This window comes from Neofelis nebulosa, chromosome X, assembly GCF_028018385.1.
Source record: "Neofelis nebulosa isolate mNeoNeb1 chromosome X, mNeoNeb1.pri, whole genome shotgun sequence".
Lineage (NCBI taxonomy): Eukaryota > Metazoa > Chordata > Mammalia > Carnivora > Felidae > Neofelis > Neofelis nebulosa.
In genome coordinates this window covers 59,903,282-59,926,250 of record NC_080800.1, presented here as the reverse complement: position 1 = coordinate 59,926,250, position 22,969 = coordinate 59,903,282, and the positions used below count along the sequence as shown (strand labels likewise).

Sequence of the window (22,969 nt, the reverse complement as noted above, 5' to 3'; positions counted from 1 at the left end):
GACCTGACAGTTTGTTCTGTGCTGTCAGGCTGTCAATGAATAGACTCGGTTAACAAGTGAATTGCAGAAAACAGTTTATTTATTTTTCTAATCTTATGAACAGCTACACTGGCTTACATGGCTTTATTCAACATCAAGAACAACTCAATTCATGAGACATGTTTGTCTCTTATTTCTAAGTAAGTATAACAGGTTCCACCTGCCAGCAGCCCGGGTTTTGGAGGGCCACCTTTGAATCTGGTTCACTTCCCAGCACCATTCTCCTTTTCTCAACCTGCCACTCTTGAACAAGCATTTCTCTTATTGCATTTTGTTCTACATCTTAAAACTATGTTTCTCTTACTGTATGTGTTCTACATCTTAATCTTAAAACTATAGTCTTAACACTATGGGTTTCTCTTAGTGTATCTTATTCTACATCTCAATCTTTTTTAAAATATTTTTTAATGTATTTATTTTTGAGAAAGAGACAGAGCACGCAAGCAGGTGAGGGATAAAGAGAGAGGGAGACACAGAATCCGAAGCAGGCTCCAGGCTTTGAGCTGTCAGCACAGAGCCTGACACAGGGCTCAAACTCACAAACCGTGAGATCATGACCTGAGCCGAAGTCGGATGCTCAACCGACTGAGTCACCCAGGCACCCCTCTACATCTTAATCTTAAAACTATGGTCTTAACACTATGGGTTTTTCTTACTATATCTTATTCTACGTCTTAACACTATGGGTTTCTCTTATTGTATCTTGTTCTATGTCTTAATCTTAAAACTCTGTGCGTCTCTTACTGTATTTTGAACTATGGAGTCTAAGTAACACCCAAGGTGGACCCAAAGGGCTTCTGAGTACTGTCAAAGGCACAGAATGGTTACCAACAGAATCCTTAGTTAAAAACAATCATCACTACAGTATGAAGCTATAAAAACGCACTTAAATCCTAGTATTCATTGCAGAAACAAATGTTTTCTAAAACTTCTTGTGCGAGCTGAGTCCTCCACTGCTAAGTATACTCTCAGATAACCTTAAGGATTTCGCTTGTGCTTAAGGGCATAATCCTTGCTGAGCTGTCTCATCACATCGCCATGGCTTAGTCCTTCCGCTGACTGCTTAACCAATCTATAATTCTCCTGCACATACTTGGCAAATGGTCTCACATGGGGCACAATGGGGGTCCCATCCTTACGAGTTAGCGGCAGCATGACCAGAGTCCCCTTGCACTTGGCACAGATAAAGCGGTCGGTGTTCAATGATTTGGTGTAGCGGCCGACTCTAAGGAGGAAAAGAGACATCATGCAGTAAGGGAATCAGTCACTGTACCTCAGCACGTTCTCCGAGCTGCTGGCGCTGGCCCAAAGCAAGACTTTTTGCCTGGCTTCTCAGAGAGTGGGGTACCAAGCAGCAGCAGCAGCCAGAGGTCAGCTCAAAGTAGAAGAGAATGGAGGAGGAAGACACGGAAAGGAGTAGAGATGTTTCACTCGTCCAGCCAGCTGGCCACATACTTACCAACAAAATCACAGAGAGCCAGCTGGAAGTCATAGCAGAAACAGAACAGAGGAAAGTCTGAGAGGCAAAGGGTCTCACCTGGCTTTGCACTGAGTGCATTCATAATGAATCTTGTAGTTAATCTTGTAGTTATGGCAACGGGTGACCAGGGGCAGCTCTGGGTGCACCAGGTTCGATTTTTTGGCATAAAACTTCCATGAGTCGCCATGAGAATCACGAACACCATCAATCAGCCAGGAGGCCGCGTGGCAGATTTCATGGATCAAAGTATCCCGAAGGCGGTCTTGGAAGAGAGGGAGGCAAAGGAAACATGAGCACTTAAACCCATTCCCTCTGGCCTGCTACCCACTAGACTCTCAACCCCACCACATACAAAGCCATGTGCTACAAGTCTACATGGGCAGTCATGAGTGTTAGCTTCCCGGGATTCTGAAAGGGACATCTGTCCCCTACGTAACCGATTTTGTTGATGTCAGAGACAACAATCCTTTCAGGACAGCTCCAGCATGCTCTTTTTTTGGGGGGATGCTGCTGCTACAAATACACCCAGTCAAGACTTGGGTTACGTTAAGTGGACGGGGTAGGGAGCAGTGGCTATGGCCTTGGGATTTGGTCAGGAGAAGCTCCAGGGAAAAAGGGGGATTCTGAGCTGGGCCCCTAACAACTGACTGGCTTTGCAAATTTGAAAGGCCATTCTAGGTGCGGTGAGAAATGCAAACAAAGGACAAGGCCAGGAAGGTGTGTGGTGCATTCTGAGAGGCAGTGTGAAGAAAGTTTCGCTGAAGCACAGGACACGCTAGAGGCAGCATGCTTAGAGATAAGCCTGGCTGAGCAGAGTGGGGGGCAGGCTGCGACAGCCTGGAAAGCCAGGTGTTTTATGGAAAAGCGACACAGTGGTATGTAGGAGACTGAGTGGAGCAGGGAGAAGGGTGAGGTGACAAGGCCTTACACCTGGGTGGGGGCAAAGGAATGATGACAGGAGAGTCATTATGAAAATCTGGTTGATTGGTTAGCTACGGGGGACCCTGAACCTCAGTTAGCAGGAAGCTAGCTGCAGTGAGAAAGTTACCCTAATGGAAAGATGGCCAAGTTGGATTCTCAGGAATGAGGAGACATCCGTTAAGAATGTCTTCTGAGCAAGACATTCGTAGTAGGCCTATCTACCCAGGAATGGCAGGAGAAGCTGTGACACAGGCTGCCAGAAAACACCAGGACTTAAGAGTAACTTCATGGGCCTGTGTCAGAAGGCTGCCATCACCTGCGGAGTCGCAGACTTTCAGAGAAATCTGGATCTTCGCGTAACGCTCCTTCTTCGGGTACTGTGTCTCGCCAGTGGTGCACAAGCCAGCAGTTCTCAGCATCTTCTTATTCCAGCCGATATCGATTTTCTCTGGCAGCTGAGAACAAAAAGCAAAGCAGGCAAGTCAGAGAGCAGCTTCGAGCAGACCAAAGGATCTTGGCTCAGGAGTTTTGCAAGCCTAAACGTTCTGGGGAGAATCAAAGCCAGGCTGAAGCCCAGGTGAGAACAACTGATGGGCAATCAGGACCTGAGGGAGGCTGCTGAGTGTGCGCAAAAGCAAGATATGCGCTGCCCGGCACGGGGACAAGCGTCAGGGAGAGAAGTGCAAACCCGCCGAGGTAGGAATGGAACCCTGTGGGTACTAAAAGTGGTGAGGTGAGATTGTACATGCACCTTGGTCTACTCCTTGGTCCCGTGAGGTAAACCCCAGTCATCAGGAGTGATCTACCCAAAGGCTGGGGAGCCTTAGAAAGATCTGAAAACTATACCGGCAGGAAATTTCATCAGCAACAATAATAAGAGTCTGAAAAACCTAATGACCACTGAGTCTCTCTGCCTCCAGGTTCTCTCCAATCCAGTACAGGCCCCACACTACAGACAGGTTAGTTTCCCTCAGTAGACGCTTTGTGTCCTATCCTGTCCCTGTGAGGTGGTGCCTGCTGATTTCAATTTCAGCGCCCCCCTCCAATCTGATTCCAAAGGCCCTCCGTTATCTAGTGCTACGCTACCAAAAACAAGTGATGGCCGACGTGTATCACTTACTAGGTCATAGGCTCTGTTCTAGGTACTCCAGGTGTATTACCTTCCCTAGGCCCAACCATAATTCTATGAAGTAGCAGGTACTATTATCGCTCCCATTTTGCAGATGAGAAAACCAAGAAAACCGAGGCAAGGGAGGGGGGAGGTAACTTGCCCAAGGTCACACAGCTCTTCCCCATTTTTCCTCAGCATAAACCCTCTCTTCCAGATAGTCAAGCCTTAACACATGCCTCACACATGCCCTCTTCCCCCATCACTGCCACTCTCTCCACATCCTTCAGTCTCCCCCCACTCCACAGCCAATCTTATTTCCTCACCACTGAGGCGCTCAGTGATTTTTCTGCCTCTGCTGATGTCCTGTGCTGGTAACAAGTCTGTACCATATAGTTTTACCCACAAACATTGTCTGTTTCTTTCATGTGTGCATGTATCATCTCCCCATCTAAACTGACACCTCTCAAGGGCAGGAAATATACAGCTAGCACATCTGCACACCTCACAGCACCCAAGGGCACTGCGCATATGACAGGTGCTCATTAAGTGTCTATTCACCGACTGTACCTTTTTGTCAAAGACAGATCTGTTAAACAGACTGTACATTTCCTGAACCAGGCTGTCCTTATTTTTCTTGAACTTCCTTCCAGAATACTGCTTTGCCTTTTCCACGTCATGCAAGAAACATCCAGGTATTTCGCACACGGAATGCCTGCAAAGGTAAATTCAACTGAGTTTTGTATAGCTAAAGAAGTAAACAGCAGAAATGCATACGTACAGGTCATATCCGGAGAGACTCAGAAAACCTGCCGGTCCCTCTTCCTTCTAACTACCTTATAGGAGAGCATTTCCCAAAGTTCCATTTGTAGACTTTTCCTACTCACTGCTTGCATCCTCAGAGATGTGAAGTCTGTGGTTACAACCTCCACTGGAGTGATCTCACACCTGTATCTGCAGTCTTGATCTCTCTCCTGGGATCCAGTTCCGAATTTACAATCGCCTGATGCAAATTTCCACCTGATTAACGGGAGTATGCCCCCCCCGCAATGTGTTTAACTACCTGACTTCTGTTATAGCAGGCTGAAGACCTCAGAGACATTTTAAAATTCATTTCCTCCCCTGCCCCATATATTCAACAGGCACAAAGACCGCTATCTCCTTCACATCATCTCTTCTATCCAGCCTTTCTTTCCACCCCACGGTCATGAGCCTAGTTCAAGTTCCCCTCTTCCCCTCGATGCCTTGCCACTACAGCATTCCTCTGTGCTCCTAACCTCCAGGCTCTTTTCCTTCTAGTCCAACCACACACACACACTTCAGGTTCATTTTTTCTAGGCCATGTTCCAATTATGTCCCTCCCTGGCTTTTCACTGACTGTTGGGCCTAGCATTCAAGGCCCAGGTCAATCTGGTCCCAACATCTGTGTTCCAGCTACCATTTCTACTCTGGTCAAAGTGGGCAAAGTTAAACATTCTCTGCACAGGAACTGTGATTTCCCACAGTTCGTTCATGCCTTGGCACAGCGTAGGTGCCCATGACTGCTAGAACGAGCACATCTCTACCTCTCCTGAGAACAACCATGTGTGTAGTGCTTTACCATTTGTGGAGACCTTCTTTTTTGCATGACCTTATTTGATCCTCACCACCACTCCCCAAAGAAGCTATTGCTCTTCTTCCTATCTCCACTTGACGGATGAGGAAACTGAAGGTCAGAGGTTAGGTGACCTGCCCAAAGTTCCCAGACGCTGAATCTTCTGGCCCAAATCTCATGGTTTTCCCATTAGACCACTATTGCTGCCCCATCTTTCGAGGCCTAATTCAAATGCACAAAGAATAGTGCTAGTCACATAAAGGACTCACACTTGTAACAGCTATTTAAACTAAAGTGTTTTTCTCTTGGCCAACAATAATCCACAAGACCAAAGAGATGAGCCCACAGAGCTGGACACATAAAACCAGAGCAGACACAGGTTAAGTGAGCTTCTAACTCAACAGAACTCCTGAGACTGAGATTTTGTAGCACACTCATTAACCCCTTATATCACAGTGGGGTGGCTGGGGCACGGAGAGGAAAGAAATACCAAATGAGGCAAAGACAGCTAAAAGTAAGCATCTTCACCCCAAAGCCTGCCCCTGGTGACTAACACTTCGGCCTCCAATGACTTAGCTCTGAAAGCAAATCTGCACCCGGAAAGGTAGCAGATGAAAACCTAAACCACCTGCAGGCCTCGGTAGAGAACGTGACCCCCACGTGCATCAGCGCTCACATCAAGCAGGCCCTGTGGCTTAGCATACCTTTCCCCACAACGCCTGTGCCACTTTGCTACAGATGGAACAATCTCCACATCAGAGCAACCAACGAGACCCCAAATGGGTACATCAGACACCATGACCAGCTACACAGGAACAAACGCTAAGCACAACAGGAAGCCTCCTGACTGAAACAGGAAGCACCGAGGCAATAGTGAGGAGTCCAAACAGACTGGCCTCCTTTGGATGATGCAGAGGACAGTGACACAAAGGGACAGCTTACATGCCTTCTTCTGTTACGTCACACCACAGCAAAGCAACCTGGGAGCCACCCAACACACGTGGCCCTACAGGCAAAGCAGCTGAAATATATATCAAAAGAAACTCTGCTGAAAGGGGATCCACCTAAGAGAGAACACGCCAAACTCCATTAGCTACCTCACCGGGCAGGAAGTGCAGAAACAAGGAGAGCCTCTGTTCAGGGCCAAGGTGCTCTGTTGTCCCAGTGCCCAACACACCGTTCCTCTTCCCATAAGATGCATTTATTGGCAGGGTGCCTGGGTGGCTCAGTCGGGTAAGCGTCCAACTTCAGCTCAGGTCATGATCTCACGGTTCGTGAGTTCGAGCCCTGCATCGTGCTCTGTGCTGACAGCTCAGAGCCTGGAGCCTGATTCAGATTCTGTGTCTCCCTCTCTCTCTACCCCTCCCCTACTTGTTCTTGCTCTCTTGAGATAAATAAGTAAATTTTAGAAAAAAAAATTTTTAAAGATGCATTTATTGGCCCAAAATACAGTTAAAACAAAATAAACACACAGGCTTCAGACATATCCTTGGTCTTGTTAAGAGAAGTCAGATATAAGTATATATTACTCCTGAATGCAAGTAAGAATGAAGAAAATTAGGCTTACAACATCCTATTTTTAAGGGAAAAGGTAAGAAGTTGGGGGAATCTGAATGAAAAAGACCTGTTAGCTTTTTGCTTCAAGTATTAATATGTTCTTGGTCCAAATGACCTGTTGTTTTCAGGCTCAATTACCTATAACTTCATAAAAAGAAAGGAACTACAAGCAGTTTCACCCTAATGTTGATGCCTTCAAAATGTGCAAGAATAAAAACAGTAGTGGGAGCAACTGGGCACATCCCAAGTCCTAGAAAAACCTGGAAGACAACTGCCCTCCAACACCAATGGATTAGAACATGTCAGTTCTGCCTTCTCACCATCTCCACTGTGTTTGCTTTGGTTTAGCGTAAACTGGTGGCCACGAAGCAGTATTTAGCCTGAAAAAAGGCTCTGGTTTGGCCACACATCATTTTTTGATCGGAGTTTAAGGACCAAGGAAACCTCAAGAGGCCAGAGGTGATGTGGGGGCAAAGGGAGGTGTGGAGCAGTGGGCTGCTCCTCACTTTCCTCCTCCCCCCTCTTATGCTCTTCCAATTCAGGGATGGACACACTGTCCCCCCCACCACCAGACTCTTTCATCCCCTTGAAGACCCTCTCTCATGCCCAGTGGACTGCTTAACACGTGACAATTATCCAATCAATTCCCGTTCAGTCCGATACCGACAGTACGTACCCAGTGTGGCTTTTGTCACATTTTGCCGCATGGGGCTTCCTCTTAGAAGCAAACCTCTTTGAAGGCCCACGTGTTTTTGGTGCTGTAACAGCTGAAAAGAGAATAGCTCGTTTGCACCCTGAAAATTGATCCCAGCAAGCAGCTGGCAGAAAGGTAAACCCAGGAGGAGGCCCCACAGCCACACCCAGAGCACCATCTAGAAATGAAAACGGTCTAAAGCCTGTATACTGTCTATTGGCCAGCGTGACAGATTTTTATCTATGGGAATCACAGAGCTGCTAGCAGAGTGTACACTGGGTAGGGTTCTGTCATAGGTACCAGGGACTATAATGGGACCACATGAGCACGCCGCTATAGGTCAGATTGTGTGGGCACCTGAGGCACACGCAGTGTAAGGAATGCTGTCCACACTTGTTCCAAGGGCAAGACTGGATCCTAGGCAGCGCCAACACTTGATACGCAAGCCAGATGGAAAGATTTCTAGCACCCATATACTGCTAACTGCTCTAGCCAGAGACTTCCCCATCACGAGTATCATTTATTTGGTTATTTAAAAAAAAAAAGTATTAAACATCTATTATGTGCCAAATACCAGGCTAGACCCTGGGAGAGACTTCAAAATGAGTTAGGGTCTTTCCTAGAGGTCTTCACAAGAGGCTCACCATCTACTGGGGGAACAGTTTCAGAAACATATTATAAGACAGCTGGAGGCGGTGGGGCGCCTGGGTGGCTCAGGTCATGATCTCACAATTCGTGAGTTCAAGCCCTGTATCGGGTGAACTCATGCTCCGTTTCTGGTGAGCCTTGCTTCTCTCTCTGTCCCCCCCAGCTCACCTGCACCCCCCTTTCTCAAAAACACAACAACAAAAGACAGCTGGGTAAGTGCTCTAGTAGAGACAGGGGTCTGAGAACTTTGGGAATCCAGGAGGGTGGAACATCTCCGACCTACAGTTCCCTACAGGAACTGAACACTGGGCTGGGTCCCAAGAAAAAAGGGATTATATCCTCAGGCCAGAAAGCACAAAGAGAAAGCATGCCAGTTGGAGGGAATGGTAAAATACTAAGACGTGGGCCTTCCTCCCCCATTTCCAGAAAGATCCTTTTCACTGGGATGGCTGTCTCCCCTGGCCACTAGGGACCTGCTGAGATGGCTTAAGGTCGGCGATCAGGACAGGCAGACCTCACAAGACAGACATATCCAGGGGAAAGGGCATGGCAGGCATGGTTGGCACACTGCAGGCAGGTGGTGGGGGGGCGGTGCTGGGCTTGTTCAGTGGGACAGGCCTACTTGATTCAACTGGCTTACCGGGCACCACACATATATTTTTGGTTTTGCTCTTCCTTTTCCTTGGTTGCTCCACCACAGGTGCCGGCTCTTCATTTGGAATCTCCACCTCAGTCTCAGCAACACCTGGCGGTGGGCAGAGATTTTCACCACTGCCCAGCTCAGCAACACCAGCAGATGAATTGTGCTGGCAGACATCAAAGGCCTCCATCTCTTTTTCATTTGAGGAGCTTTGGCCCTGACCACACAAATCGTCATCTATGATCATCACGGGGCCCTCAAAATCACTATCATCATCAGAAATAACTATTGGAGGCTCATCGATGGCAGGCTTCTCAATGTTAGAAGACACATATAGAACCTCATCTGAAATTCAAAAGACACAATCATGTAGAAATATACTCCCTCTGTCCCCCTTTCACACTCCACTTTAGATTATTGAGCACAAATTTAACAAACTGGAAGCTGTGACATTATGACTCACAGTTAAGCATGGATTATTTTAGAGGCACCTGGGTGGCTCAGTCGGCTAAGGATCCGACTCTTCATTTCGGCTCAGGTCCTGATCTCAGGGTTCAGGGATTCAAGTCCCATGTTGGGCTCTGCGCTTGAGGGCCTGCTTGGGACTCCCTCTCCTTCTCTCTACCTCTCCCTGGTTCTCTCTCTCCCCCCCAAAATAAATAAACTTAAAGTAAAAAAAAAAAAAAAGAATCCATTATTTTAGATTGTTTTCCCTCTATCCCTTCTTTACTTGACTGAGAGCAGAGACAGATAAAATAGCAACCCAAGTCTAGTGGCAATTTTCCAAATCACACTATGTAGCACATTGCAGGTGCTCGGTGGTTCCCAAACACAGCTCTACAGACTTGTGTGCTGTCACTGCTCTACAGAAAAACAAGAGAAATCAGAATAAAGCAGGCTTTTTCCCTACCAAGTTCGAGCTCTATAATTTAAGGGATTGTCCTTGAGATTACATCCTCCCTGAACTTTTGCTTTCTATACTTTATGCAATTACACTGATAGTAGATGGTAGTGGAATTTGCTCCCATTGTTAGACAAAATTTAATGCTCTAACTAGTCCATAAATGCAAAGCTCTCAGAGCGACTGATGTTAGTGTGAAGGGTTCAGTCCTAACGCCAGCACTGAGAGACCTTGGGAACATTTGGAATGTCCCTGCCCTCCCCGAGCATCCCTTCATCTGGAAATGAGGCATGGCATGTCTAAAATACCACATGCTCTCTGGAGTCTGTTCAGAGCCCAACTTCCAGGTTTCTAGGATTCCAGATGTTATACACACACACATACACACACACACACACACACTACAGCATAGACAAGATGCAAAAATATATTTGTGGTGCAAAAGCTCTTTATCCTACAATTGCAGATTTGGGATCATGTAATTTGAGACTCTCCTCTATCATTTAATTACCAAAGAGTTTCAGATATGCAATAAAGAGGAAGGAGTGGGTGTTGCTATGGTAAAAAGTCATCCTTCTTAGAAATTTTAAAGAATTCCCAATTGCACTTGAAAGTAAAAAACAAAGCAACAACAATAGCAACAACAAAAAAGAGAGTAGGGACACACTGCTGACAATCTATGAAAAAAATGACTGTACACTGACAAAGGTTAGAAGTGATCATAGAAATATGTGGTCAAGCTCCTTTTTCTGTAAAAGTACCTAAATTCATTACAGTAACGGAAGAAAGGGCACGTGAAGAACAGTAAAGAGACACACAAAGACAGTCCTATCGGGGCCCTCCTCATCTCTCCATCACTGGGATGAATGCCCACAGTGAAGGGTCCACCCAACAGAAAGGTCAGAAAAACCTTAGTTCAAAGGTCATCCTCAAAAACATAGGGATCTTCTGACTAAATGGGTCAGCAAGTGGCGGCCTGTGGTGACGAATTGGTTTCTGGCTCTGTCACTCATGCCCTACCTCTAAAGCTACTTCCCCTGGGGCTCCCCCTGGCCCTTGATAGCGGCTTGTCATGTCACAGCCCCTACTCTGCTGCACCTGGACCCCCATCTCACTCAGGCACATCCAGAGCTGGAGAGGAAGGGGAAAAATAAATCAGAAGGGACAGGTAGTAAAATAGGAGTGTAGAGTTCCAAGCCCCGTCTCGTCTCCCTGCTCTGACATCCCAGGTTAGCCAGGGAACTTTGGCCAATGGTAGCTCTTGGGTGGTTACCAAAGAAATAGCTAGTAACTTAAGGAGAGGCCTATGCATCATGCCCTATACCTCGAAGTAAGCAAAGACGGATCAAGTACCATACCGTTCCTGATGCTTAAGAAGCTCCTGGCCTTCCTACATTTCACACCCACTGAACAGGTTCTGAACTGTGAGTGTAGCCCCATGCCTCCCGCAAGGTTAAAAGGGTCTCTGGGGGTGCCTGGGTGGCTCCATCAGTTAAGTTTCTGACTCTTGGTTTTGGCTCAGGGCATGATCTCACAGTTCGTGAGTTCAAGCCCCGCATCAGGCGCTGCGCTGGCAGCACGAAGCCTGCTTGCGATTCTCTCTCTCTGTCCCTCCCCTGCTCACAGTCTCTCTCAAAAATAAATAAACACACATTTAAACAATAGTAAATAAATACATAAATAAATAGGCCTCTGAATCCAAAGGGGCAAAGATCTGCTGTGGGAAACAGGCTCCGAGAAAAACAGAAATCTCTAGAAAACAAAGAGAACAGTGAAAGGCAAAGATGAACAGCTAGCTGGAGAAAGCAAAGGTTCCTCCCTGAGAAGTTCCTGTAGGCGGACTCAGAACCATCACCCACCTAGTCTCCATCAGGCCGGAAAGAATGAGCCCATGCCCCTCACTCATCGCTTGCCCTCTCTGCCATTCCCACACACGGAAGAGTTCAGAAAAGACCAGAAGGTGGAGGAGCGGAGCGGCCTTCACACCTCCCTAGTGTCAGTTCCTGACTTCCTGGCCCCTGATTCCCTGATGCTTGGCAGGCCAAGAACTCTACGGAGGAGGGTGCCCAAGGTCTGAAGCAGAGAGAACAGTTGCTGCTGTGTTTGGAAATCCACCAGGGCGGGGAGCAAGGGGAATTCTGGCCATGGCCACATCCAGCACACACAGGGAAGAAATGGAGGCACTTGCTACTAAGTGATTCAGAACAGAACGGCTGCTGACACGCATCCTGAAATCACTACACCGTGAGGGCTGCGGAGCTCAGCTCCTTCTCAGTTACTACTAGTACACTTGCCTTCACTGCTTATTTCATATGCCTGAGCTCTGACGTTCTCACGGAAGTACTCATCCTCAGAGTCTGAGTCAATCACCACACAGCTGAGTGAGGAGACAGGGAAACACAAAAGAGAAACGTTAAGTGCCCCAGTCTTCTTCCCATGGCCTCTTCCAACTCCTCTATGATGCACAGGACCACTTGGAAACATTTTCTTGCTTTGGTCCCTGTAGTAACTCGGTTGTTCCCCTTCTTTGGAACCTCTTTTCAAAAGGAGGCATCTGTCAAATACTGAGTGAAATGGGCTGGCGGGAGTCAAACATGGCAGAACCCCTGTGCTACCCAGGGTGTGGGTGGTGAGCACCCCTGTGGGGCCCTCGTTCTCGGCTGCCTTTGGTGTTTCAGTCAGAGGTCCCAAAAGGTTGAAATTCACCATCTTTCTGTACTTTCCAAACAGTGTACGAGAAGTCTTACACACCTTTAGGGTGAGAAAATTACTCAAAACACCTGTCAGAGGATTTGCCTGCACGTGTCGCAGACATAAATCCGCTAATCCACTTTCACCATGGTCACCGATTTTAAGCTGCCAGGTTGATGGGCCATTGCCATCTCATTTATTCCCTCCTTGAAACTCTTTTCTGGATTTCTTGGGGCACCTGGGTGGCTCAGTCAGTTAAGCATCCGACTCCTGATTTCAGCTCAGGTCATGATCCCAGGGTCATGAGATCAAGCCCTGCGTGGGGCTCCACGCTGGGCATGGAGCCTGCTTAAGATTCTCTCTCTCCCTCTGAGCCTCTCCCCCACTCGAGCTCCCTCACTGTCAAGAAAATAAATAAAAATATTGGAAAATTATGAAAATTTACAAATTAAAGAATAAAATTTTAAAAATGTAAATAACAGTGACAAAAATATCCTGAACCTCTGATAGTGGTAATGTTTACACTACCATACACGTTATCAAATTTCATCACACTATACACCTAAACGTGTGATTTTTGCTGTATGAAAATCATACTTCAGTAAATCCACTACAGTTCATTCAAGTGGTCAATGTGGAAACCTCTGTTATCTAAGCATCCTATTTTGGATTTATTCCAGTAATATTCTTCTATCACCTCCTATAGTCTGGCACCTGGGCAACACCCCTTCACCGGGTAAGGGCCTGTGTAGTGGCAACTGAAAGTGAGGGGGCAGATCACATAGACATGCTGAGGGAGAAACTAACCAATTAGATAATGGGCCTGGCATAAAGAATCTAAGATTCAACCGGGTGGTGAGATCAAAGACGCACTGTGACCCTGAACACAGTATTGAGAGGACATGTGAAGTTTATTCTTAAATCTTCTTACCCACAGCATCATTCCTCAAAAAATTGTTAAATTTCACTCCTTTTCCTACTCACCTAATGTTCTGTTTCTGCTGCTTCTTTTTGGTCACAACTAAATCAGAGAAAGAAAGAGGGTGTCAGGAAGCATCTGAAGCATGATAAAAATTTGGTTACCCCATATCTTTAACTCCCTAAAACCAAAGTCCAGGAGTTAGGGCTGGTTAAAATGGATGGGAGACTCATATCCCCTCATGGGAGATAGAGAGGAAATAAAAGTAAGGACACCTAAAGAAAAAAGGTCAAGGAAGCAAACTGGAAAAGCAGCACAGAGAACTGTCCCTGCTCCTAACAACAGGGAAATAATCTTCATTTGACCCATCTGGAGCGAGCCCTGGTGGGGACAAGTCCAGGACCAGCTCACCCCAAACGTCCCAAATCAGTTCAGTCATCTCCACAAAGGCATGGCTAAGTTACACCTGGAAACAGAAATTACTGCTTCAAGTGGACTCTACTTACAGGGCTCCAATTCTTCTTCACTGTCTGAGTCCACAATAATGATGCAGCTGCAAAAAAGAAAATACACGTGGTTATAAAGGCAGGCTACTCCTCATCATACATAGCCACATGGCCAAAACCTCAAATGGAGAGAACCACAAATCAGAGCCTCTAGTTCCTGAGAGGCAAAAAGGTTGTAAGGGCTTATGAAATCAGGATCACAGCGGGGGGGGGGGGGGGGGGCGGTGAAGAAAAATGAGAAGTAACAGGCTGCTTAGCCTTTAACCGCAGAATCAAAGATAGGGGAAGAATGTTAGCTGAGCACCACTAGCTGCCTGCGAGAAGCCCATTTTCTGCCAAGTGATTTCTATTTAAAGATGTGAAATAAATAAATAAATAAATAAATAAATAAGGATACAAAAGTGAATTCTGAGAAAGGGGGCCACGGGTGAAAGGACTCAAGGATGAAGAGATTACAATTAAACATCAGAAGGAAAAAAGAGCAAGGAGGACATCTTTTGGGGCTTTAGTGCTTGAAGAGGGCCTACTTATTGGGATTGCTATCTAGGTAAGTGGACAAGGCTGACGGCCATCTTTTTTTTTTTTTTTTTAATATATGAAATTTATTGTCAAATTGGTTTCCATACAACACCCAGTGCTCAACCCAAAAGATGCCCTCTTCAATACCCATCAAGCACCCTCCCCTCCCTCGCACCCCCCATCAACCCTCAGTTTGTTCTCAGTTTTTTAAGAGTCTCTTATGCTTTGGCTCTCGGGGAGCAAACAAAGGGTGATTTCAAGGCTGCAACTGCTCTCTGCAGGGAACCATGATGTTGGGGCCTCTCGCTTCTCTACCCCCCAATAATGTGCCAGAGGCCCCAATACTCATCCCACCTACCCACACCTCCCCTCTCACCCCTCCCGTGGCAGGCTGCCTGGCACATTACAGCTGCACAGTAATGCCTGAGTCGACGCCAAAGCATGTTCTGGCTTGAGATCCTTCAGTTCTCCAGACAGCAGCTGACCGGACATCCCTCCATGACATTCATCTGCAATCCACCTGCAATAAAACATCACTTTGGTGCTGGAGCCAGGCTACATTCTAGGACCTGATCACAGGTAATCTTATTAGTTGTTGTGACACAGAGAAAACCAAAAGGGCCATGATAGTTATAAGGTTTTCCACAGAAAAAGTTAAGCTTAACCACTTTTGTCTTTTAATTCTTTTAAATATAATTTATTGTCAAATTGGCTAACACACAGTGTGTAATGTGTGCCCTTGGTTTGGGGGGTAGATTCCTGTGGTTCATCGCTTCCATACAATACCCAGTGCTCATCCCCACAAGTGCCTTCCTCAGTGCCCATCACCCGTTTTCCCTTCTCCCCCATCCCCCATCAACCCTCAGTTTGTTCTTTGTATTTAAGAGTCTCTTATGGTTTGTCTCCCTCACTCTCTGTAACTATTTTTTTTCCCAAGCTTAACCACCACTTCTTGAGGGCTTTTGTTTTAGCCTTGAGGTTGACTGTTGGGACTGATTACATAAGTTTTTCAGTCTTCCAAGACACATGCTGGCTCAACACCCTTGGTTCAATTTCCTATTCATTTATCAATCACTGTACACTGGACTTCGTAGTAGGCCTCAAAAAAATTTTTTTATGTTAGTAAAGAAAACTCTTGCTGAGTAAAAGGTTTCCCAGGTATGGGCCAAAACGTGATCTTGTTTCTCTTGAAACCTATTATCGACAAACAGCACTCCATATAAACTCAAACGTGATTCGTGCTTCAACTCTGTTCTTACATACTTTTGTGTTACACACAACACACAATTAGGGGTCAGACAAAAGAAAGAAGGGATAGAAAACATGCCACAAGTTACATGACAGAGAACCCCACTCTAATCCCTGAAGACAAATCATCGAATTCCACGTGGGATGGTAACCGACAGGAAAAGCAGTCTGAAGAAAGTGCTAAGAAGAAAACAGGTGGTCAAAAAGGAGACAAATTTTGTTAGATACCTTTTCCAAGTATAATCTGCCACCAGGAGTACAAGTTCCTAGACAGTGTTTCAAAGCAGAATAGACGCACCTTGGAAAAGCCAGTTGGCTTAACCAGAACCCTATCATGAAAGGGCTAAGAAATCACATTAGAAGCTTTGAAGATGCATTAAACAAAAACCTTCAAAAACTTCAAAGGATCCAGGGCATCTGGGTGGCTCAGTTGGTTAAGCATCTGACCTCAGCTCAGATCTCAGTTTGTGAGTTTGAGCACCACTTTGGGCTCCACACTGACAGTGCAGAGCCTGCTTAGGATTCTCTCTCTCTCTGCTCCTCCCTGCTCCCTCTCTCTCTCAAAATAAACTTCAAAAAAATTTTTTAATAAAATATGGTATTTCTCCCCATCTATCTTGTTGTAGTATTTAAAAAAATTTTTTTTTAATGTCTACTTATTTTTTGAGAGAGAGACAGAATCCGAAGCAGACTCTAGCCTCTAAGTTGTCAGAGCCCAACGCGGGGCTTGAACTCATGAACTGTGAGATCGTGACCTGAGCCAAAGTCAGACGCGTAACCAACGGAGCCACCCAGGCGCCCCTCTTGTTGTAGTATTAACAAAGAATCCTGCGCTAAAAAGCAACAGTCAGTGGCCATCAGAGATTACGAATTGGGCTCTGAGTGATCAGTGAAAACCGGTCCCTCACCCCTTGCATTATGGATTTCTATAGCACTTCTGCCTTCAAACTGCCAGAACCTCCTCCACTCTATCAATTACCTTCTCTCATAAGTCACTGGGAAAATAGAAGCAATCAGACAGGAATTGCCTTGTCCTCCCACCAATGAGTCTATCGTCCTATCTGTAATTACACCCGATTCTCTATTGTTAACGATGAACTCAATGTTCCTACCACTATCACTATCTCTGGCCAAACCCTCCCTTGTACTTTGGATGCATCCCAATTTCAAAACTGTGGAAAAACCTCTCAGACCCTATGTTCATTCCAATCTCTCCAACTCTACTATTACCACCCCACTCTGAGCCACCATCACTTCTTACCCAGACTTCTGTAAATAAAGCTCTTGGGCCTCAGCTGTCAAAGAACCCCTTGCCTCATAGGGCTACTGCGAAAATTCAACAAGATGTCTGCCCTCCTGCAGGATCATGAACTTGTCCCCCATCACAGCATTTATCACGCTATATTGGAATTGCCTGTTTACATGTTTCTATCTCCCATTCCAGAGAGTAAACCATGCAAGGATTTGGACACATACCTGTTACACACTGTTCAGTATAGTCAGGACTCAACTATTTTGCTGAATAAAAGAATGAATGAATCTCAAAAAGCGGTTGCAAGGATCCCTTTCACTGTTGTACATCCCCCCACCCACACCCCTATGGAACCTCGTTTTTAAAAGACTTTGCCTAGGAGATCTCACGAAGGAATAATCTTCTCTATTTAAAAAACTATGTATACACACCCATTTACGTGAACCTTATGTTGAAGGTTACACAAGGTACAGAGTCAGCCCAAAGTAGGAGCAAACACACAAAAAACTAACAGTGTTGTCTGCATTAAAGAAAATACAGTGCCCAGATAGTGAAATGTAATAGTCTCGACACACAGCGAGGGTGGGTGGAGAGACTGGTCAGTCATTGTCCAGCCTCAAAAGCAATCTCCAACCAGAAGTCCAGGATCCAGCCTTCACATCTGTAGGTTCAAGAACTCAGGTCTGTCAATTCTTCATCAAAAGCTAGAGCAATGACCCTGTTAACCGAATTTGCAAGGGGTTGACTAATAAACCAGACTGCCTCTTTACTTCTCAGGAGAACTAATGCCAACCATCTGCCCTCATGCACTATTTGGGTCAAGTGACTGAGGGTCCTAGAAAGAGCTAGAATTTTACCTGGTGTATTCTTGGTAACACACATTTTTTCTTTAATTGAATGCTTCTACAAGGATCTTTGTGTATTTAATTCCTTTTATAAATTGGATCTTCCTAAAGTTGATTCCCCAAAGTCAAATTAATCAAAAGTACAACCAATTTTATAGTTTTATAATCCTTCCCAAAGGTTTAGATCAGCACATAGTTCAGCAACATTACAGTAACAGGATTAAATATTTCTCATTTGCTACTTAATAGGAAAATAACATTGAATTCAGTTCTTTTCATTACTTCTTAAGATGTGTATTTTCCAATGTGTATTTGCTGCATTATTTTCTAATCCCCCCTTCCATTTTAATGACTATCACGTTATAATGCTTACCAGATACTTTTGTGAGTGATAACACTGAAACAGGAGTAAGGAAGAGGAACACTTTGTCCCTGATTCCTCCAAGAGTCCCACTCGCCAGGAATAAACAATGTGCCTTATTTATTCTTCTGGAAAGTTCTTAAACATAAACACATACCAGCACAAGGCAAGTGCACACATCTTTTAAAATAAATATTATGCTATATGGATTCTTCTATGGCTTACAGTTTTTCACATTATGTATCTTAGAAATCTCTCCATTAGGAGTACGTTCGGTTCTTTTGCACATTTTTTGGAGGAACCATAATTTATTCAACTACACCCTTAGGTCATTTAAACTCTTTCCAATTTGTGTTAATACAAACAGTGCTGCGATGAACATCCTTGTACTTCTCTGTATGCTAAGATTAAGTCATACATCCTTCTTCCACAGAACTCAACAAAGACCAAAACAGCCTGTGTATGTCTGTGTACAATTAAATAAACATGAGTTATAGGGAGAAGGGACATGGGAGAAGGGGAAAAGGAGTCAAGAAACAGTAAGAGTGAACTACACAAAAAGAATGTAGGATATAACCACGTTTATGCACTTAAGTATATGGGTGTGTGTATGTGTACAATTTTATTTAATATGTTAAATTAGTTAATATATAATTTAATATATTAAATAAGATAAAATTGTACTAACGTGGAAAGAAAATGTCCTAGTAGTGGAATTACTAGGTCAAAGAACATGGGCAGTTAAAAGTTGCACCAATTTATACTCTCACAATGGCTATATGAAATTGCCCGTTCACCGACAAATTTGCCAACTCCAGTTATTATCAATTTTTTTACATCTCTGCCAATCTGGTATATGAAAAATAGTATCTCATTAACATTTTCATTTCTTTAAATATAAGCAATATAATGAAAAGTGGAATAAATTTTAACATCTACGCTCAAATGTTTATTTGAAAATCATTAGAATGAAGAACTTTCTAGGAATTATGCATATTCAACAATGCACTGTGTTGCTTCATGGAGGAGTATGCTCCTAGCCACTAATAGAGGTGTTATATAGAGGATTCATACATCGAGTAAGAGGCTGGACTCATATGATTCTAAGGCCCCTTTTCACAATTCTCCTTTTATGACTAACCAAATCATACACCCTGCAGACTCTAAATGAAAGAAACATATACTTTTTGAGAAAATCATTTTGCCAACACAGCAGGACTAAAAAGAAAAGAGAATTTTTCCAGTCTCACCAATCATCTTCTTCAATCTTAGATTGGCCAGGTACTTCTTCCGACATGTCCGTGTCTACAGTCAAGACAAAAACATACTTTTAAAAGAAAACGAAAACCCAGAACAAACATTTCTACATTCTGCATTTATCTTCGAGCAGCTTATTCACCCTAATTTAAAGCCAAAACTTTGCTCTGTGAAATGAGATGTATTTAAATTTGTTGCAGACTTTTCCTGGATGGAGAAAACTAGAGACAAGGTATACCACCCCACCCCCCATCAGAGAAGAACCCTGTCCCACCAAGGTTCTTTTGCAGATCACTCAGAAAGCCCAAAGCACATGCCAGCCTCTGATGTTAAGTTACCTCAACCCCCACATTTTCAAGGACAATCATTCATTCACTAGCCCCAGGATACATTTTCTCCCTCATGCACTAACTCCTATTCAGTCCCTGGCCCAGTGAGATCTTCCCTCAAAGGGATTCCCACTCCCCACATCCCAATTGGCCGGCCACTCTCCCCATACCTGCACTCTCCCTACTCCTGCCTCATGCCCCAAGAAGAACCTATCAGGCTTCAACCCCTCCATCCTCTTCCATCCCTCCACCTCTCTACTCCTATTCCCAGCCAGTCTTACACAGACCAGGCCATCACACCCCACACAAACCTCTATCCAACCTCTACCCTCCCTACCCCCTTACTGTACCCCACCTTCCACTGGTCTTACACGGATCAGGTCACCCTCACCCTCAAATGCTCTACACCTTCTCCCAATGCCCTGATCCCCCTATTCTCACTTTCTGCCTCAGCCTGTCTTGTACCAATATGGCCCCCAAACCTCCCAAAACCTCCACTCACCACTACCTCCACCTCCTACTCCCTGCTTCTCATCCCCAGGTGGTCTAGGCTCCTCCCTCCTCCCACCCCCAGCCAGCCTCACACCAATCAGAGTTCGGTATCTCCACTCCCGTCTTCCATCCCCACTCCCCCTCTCAACCCCAAGAGGTCTTACACCAACAGGCCCAGACCCCTCCCGCAACACTTCCGTCCCCCCAACCAGTCTTACACCAATCAGATCCGGACACCTCCACTAGCCCCCACCCCGACATTCCGCCCAACCTCAAGTCTTACACCAACAAGCCCAGACTCCTCCAATACTTCCACCTCCCCGCCAGTCTTATACCAATCAGATCAACATCTCCACCAGCCCCCCCACCTGCCTCCACCCCCCACACCTGCCTCCACCCCCCCCCCCCAGCTCTTACACCAAGCCCAGACCCCTCCCCCAACACTTCTGCACCCAGCCGGTCTTGCACCAATCAGACCTTGACACCTCCACTCGTTCCCCCCACCCCACCACGCCTTACCCGCTCTCAATCCCAGGAGGTATTGCAGCATCAAGCCCATACCCCTCCCCCCTCCTCGCCAATCTTGCACCAATGAGGCATGGACGCCTCCATTCACCCGCCCAGCCCCCTCAACCCCAAGAGGTCTTGCAACCCGCCAAGACTCCTCCCCCCCTCCCGCCAATCTTGCACCAATCAGGCATCGAGGCCTCCACTCACCCACTCACCCCCCCCACTCAATCCCAGGAGGTCTTGCAACAGGCCCAGACTCCTCCCCCCTCCCGCCAATCTTGCACCAATCAGGCATCAAGGCCTCCACTCACCCTCCCCCCACTCAATCCCAGGAGGTCTTGCAACAGGCCCAGACTCCTCCCCCCTCCCGCCAATCTTGCAGCAATGAGGCATGGACGCCTCCACTCACCCACTCACCGCCCCTCAACCTCAAGAGGTCTTGCAACCCGCCAAGACCTCTCCCCGCTCCCGCCAATCTTGCACCAATCAGGCATCAAGGCCTCCACTCACCCACTCACCCCCCCCCCACTCAATCCCAGGAGGTCTTGCAGCATCAAGCCCATACCCCTCCCCCTCCTTGCCAATCTTGCACCAATGAGGCATGGATGCCTCCACTCACCCGCCCAGTCCCCTCAACCTCAAGGTCTTGCAGCAACCTGCCAAGACCCCTCCCCCCTCCTGCCAATCTTGCAGCAATGAGGCATCAATGCCTCCATTCACCCGCCCAGCCTCCCCCCTCAGCCTCAGGAGGTCTTGCAGCAACAGGCCCAGACTCTGCCACCCGCCCCCCCCCCCCCCCCCCCCCGCCAATCTTGCACCAATTAGGCATCAAGGCCTCCACTCATCCGCCCTCCCTCCAGCCCCAGGTCTTGCAGCAAAAGGCCCGGACCCCTCCCCGCTGCTGCCAGTCTTGCACCAACCAGTCCTCAACACCTTACTCTCAGGTCTTACAGGCTCAGACCCCTTCCCCCTTCCACACCCTGCCAGGCTTGCACCATTCAAGCCTCAAAACCTCCACTCACCCGTGCCTCCAGCCCCTTCTATCCCCAGGGCTTACACCAACTGGGCCTCAAAATCTCCTACACCCCACTCGCCGCCGCTAGCAGATCAGGCATTGACCCTCCCCCCCCCACACACACTCCTACCCACCCTCCATTTGCCCCCATTTCTACCCCCTGCTCTGACCTCAGCCCACCTTCCCTGATCAGGCATCGAATGCCCCGATGCCCTAGCCAGCACGCCACCTCCCCCACCCCCACACCTCCACACCCCAGTGTCACCCAGCCAACCATTCTCAGGCCTAGGCGCTCCTCCGCAACAATTGTTCCCCTGTACAATCACAGGCCACCTCCCCCAGGCCACTTCTCCCTCGGGCCCCCACTGGGATCCCTCAGGCCCCCGTTCCTCATCTTCACTTTAGCACAGTATAACAAGGCTTAAAATCGCTTCTTCCAAAAGCCTTTTTTAAAAGTGGAAACAGACAACATATTTTGCCGTAATCTCAGTCCCAAGGTTCATGGACAGTGTCCAGGGCATATGGCGGTCCTGGTTTTAATTAAGCTCTCCTCAGCTAGGATGAGCTTCAAGATCGTTCCCGCTTCAGTACCCACCTCAGCCCCACCAAGCCACCTACCTGCTACAGCCGCCTCTGGTGAAGCTGACTGTTGCTCACCTCCAACTAGTAGTGGATGGCGTGGGAACTCCGGAGCAATTGAGAAGCCAGGCGCAAGACTTTTTATAGGCTCAGGCACGCTCCGCGGGAAGTGGGAAACTGACGTGTTGAGCTCCTCCCTGTACCCACCTATCACAGTGCGGTCACGCGGCAAATTTGAACTTCGTGGCTATGAACTCAAATTTGGCGCCCAGAGGCAATGCTTCCGGAGTCAGGTCTATCACTTCTACGGGTGCCACTTGTTTTGTCGTGAAAGCGCCATTTCGTGCAGAGTTCAGGTCCCGGAGCCCGTTTCTGTAGTTTGCCGATCCCTAAAATGAGCATTTTGGGTGACCCGGGAGAACTGGGCTGAATATTCCCACAGAAGTTTCATCTGTGAGAACTTGGATAAGCAAGCCCCAGCTCCTTGCTTGCATCGCCCAAACCTCTAAGCCTGTTTGCCCACCCTCCACACTACTCTGAGCTAGGAGGAAATGGGGGAAGGCCACCTAGACCCCTAGATAAGAGCAAGGTATTAATCCAACAGTGCCTGGCAACACCGGACGGTGACGTTTGTTTCCAGAACCCAACAAACCCTGAAGATAGAGGGGTTGGTTACTTCAGGCTTTTTGGCACTTGCTCCAAACACACCGAGAAAAACATAAACTGGGGGCGCCTGGGTGGCACAGTCGGTTAAGCGTCCGACTTCAGCCAGGTCACGATCTCGCGGTCTGTGAGTTCGAGCCCCGCGTCAGGCTCTGGGCTGATGGCTCGGAGCCTGGAGCCTGTTTCCGATTCTGTGTCTCC

The 22,969-nt window shown here is 46.9% G+C and overlaps 1 protein-coding gene across 2 annotated transcripts; it reads right to left on the bottom strand.

Moving 5' to 3' along the window:
* Window positions 1-1,003: 1,003 nt before the first annotated feature.
* Window positions 1,004-22,785, bottom strand: GCNA (germ cell nuclear acidic peptidase). 2 transcript variants are annotated; one of them, XM_058714366.1, is made up of 12 exons: window positions 22,145-22,785; window positions 19,174-19,228; window positions 14,594-14,737; window positions 13,699-13,745; window positions 13,258-13,294; window positions 11,877-11,959; window positions 8,682-9,026; window positions 7,376-7,466; window positions 4,119-4,263; window positions 2,757-2,895; window positions 1,577-1,781; window positions 1,004-1,264 (listed from the first exon to the last, which is right to left on the bottom strand). In XM_058714366.1, exons 2-12 carry the CDS (start codon window positions 19,218-19,220, stop codon window positions 1,018-1,020), a joined length of 1,530 nt encoding a protein of 509 aa, XP_058570349.1. In that variant the 5' UTR covers window positions 19,221-19,228; window positions 22,145-22,785; the 3' UTR covers window positions 1,004-1,017. The 2 variants fall into 2 exon arrangements, with proteins under 2 accessions (XP_058570349.1, XP_058570348.1); XM_058714365.1 differs by having other exon boundaries at window positions 22,184-22,785.
* Window positions 22,786-22,969: the final 184 nt, after the last annotated feature.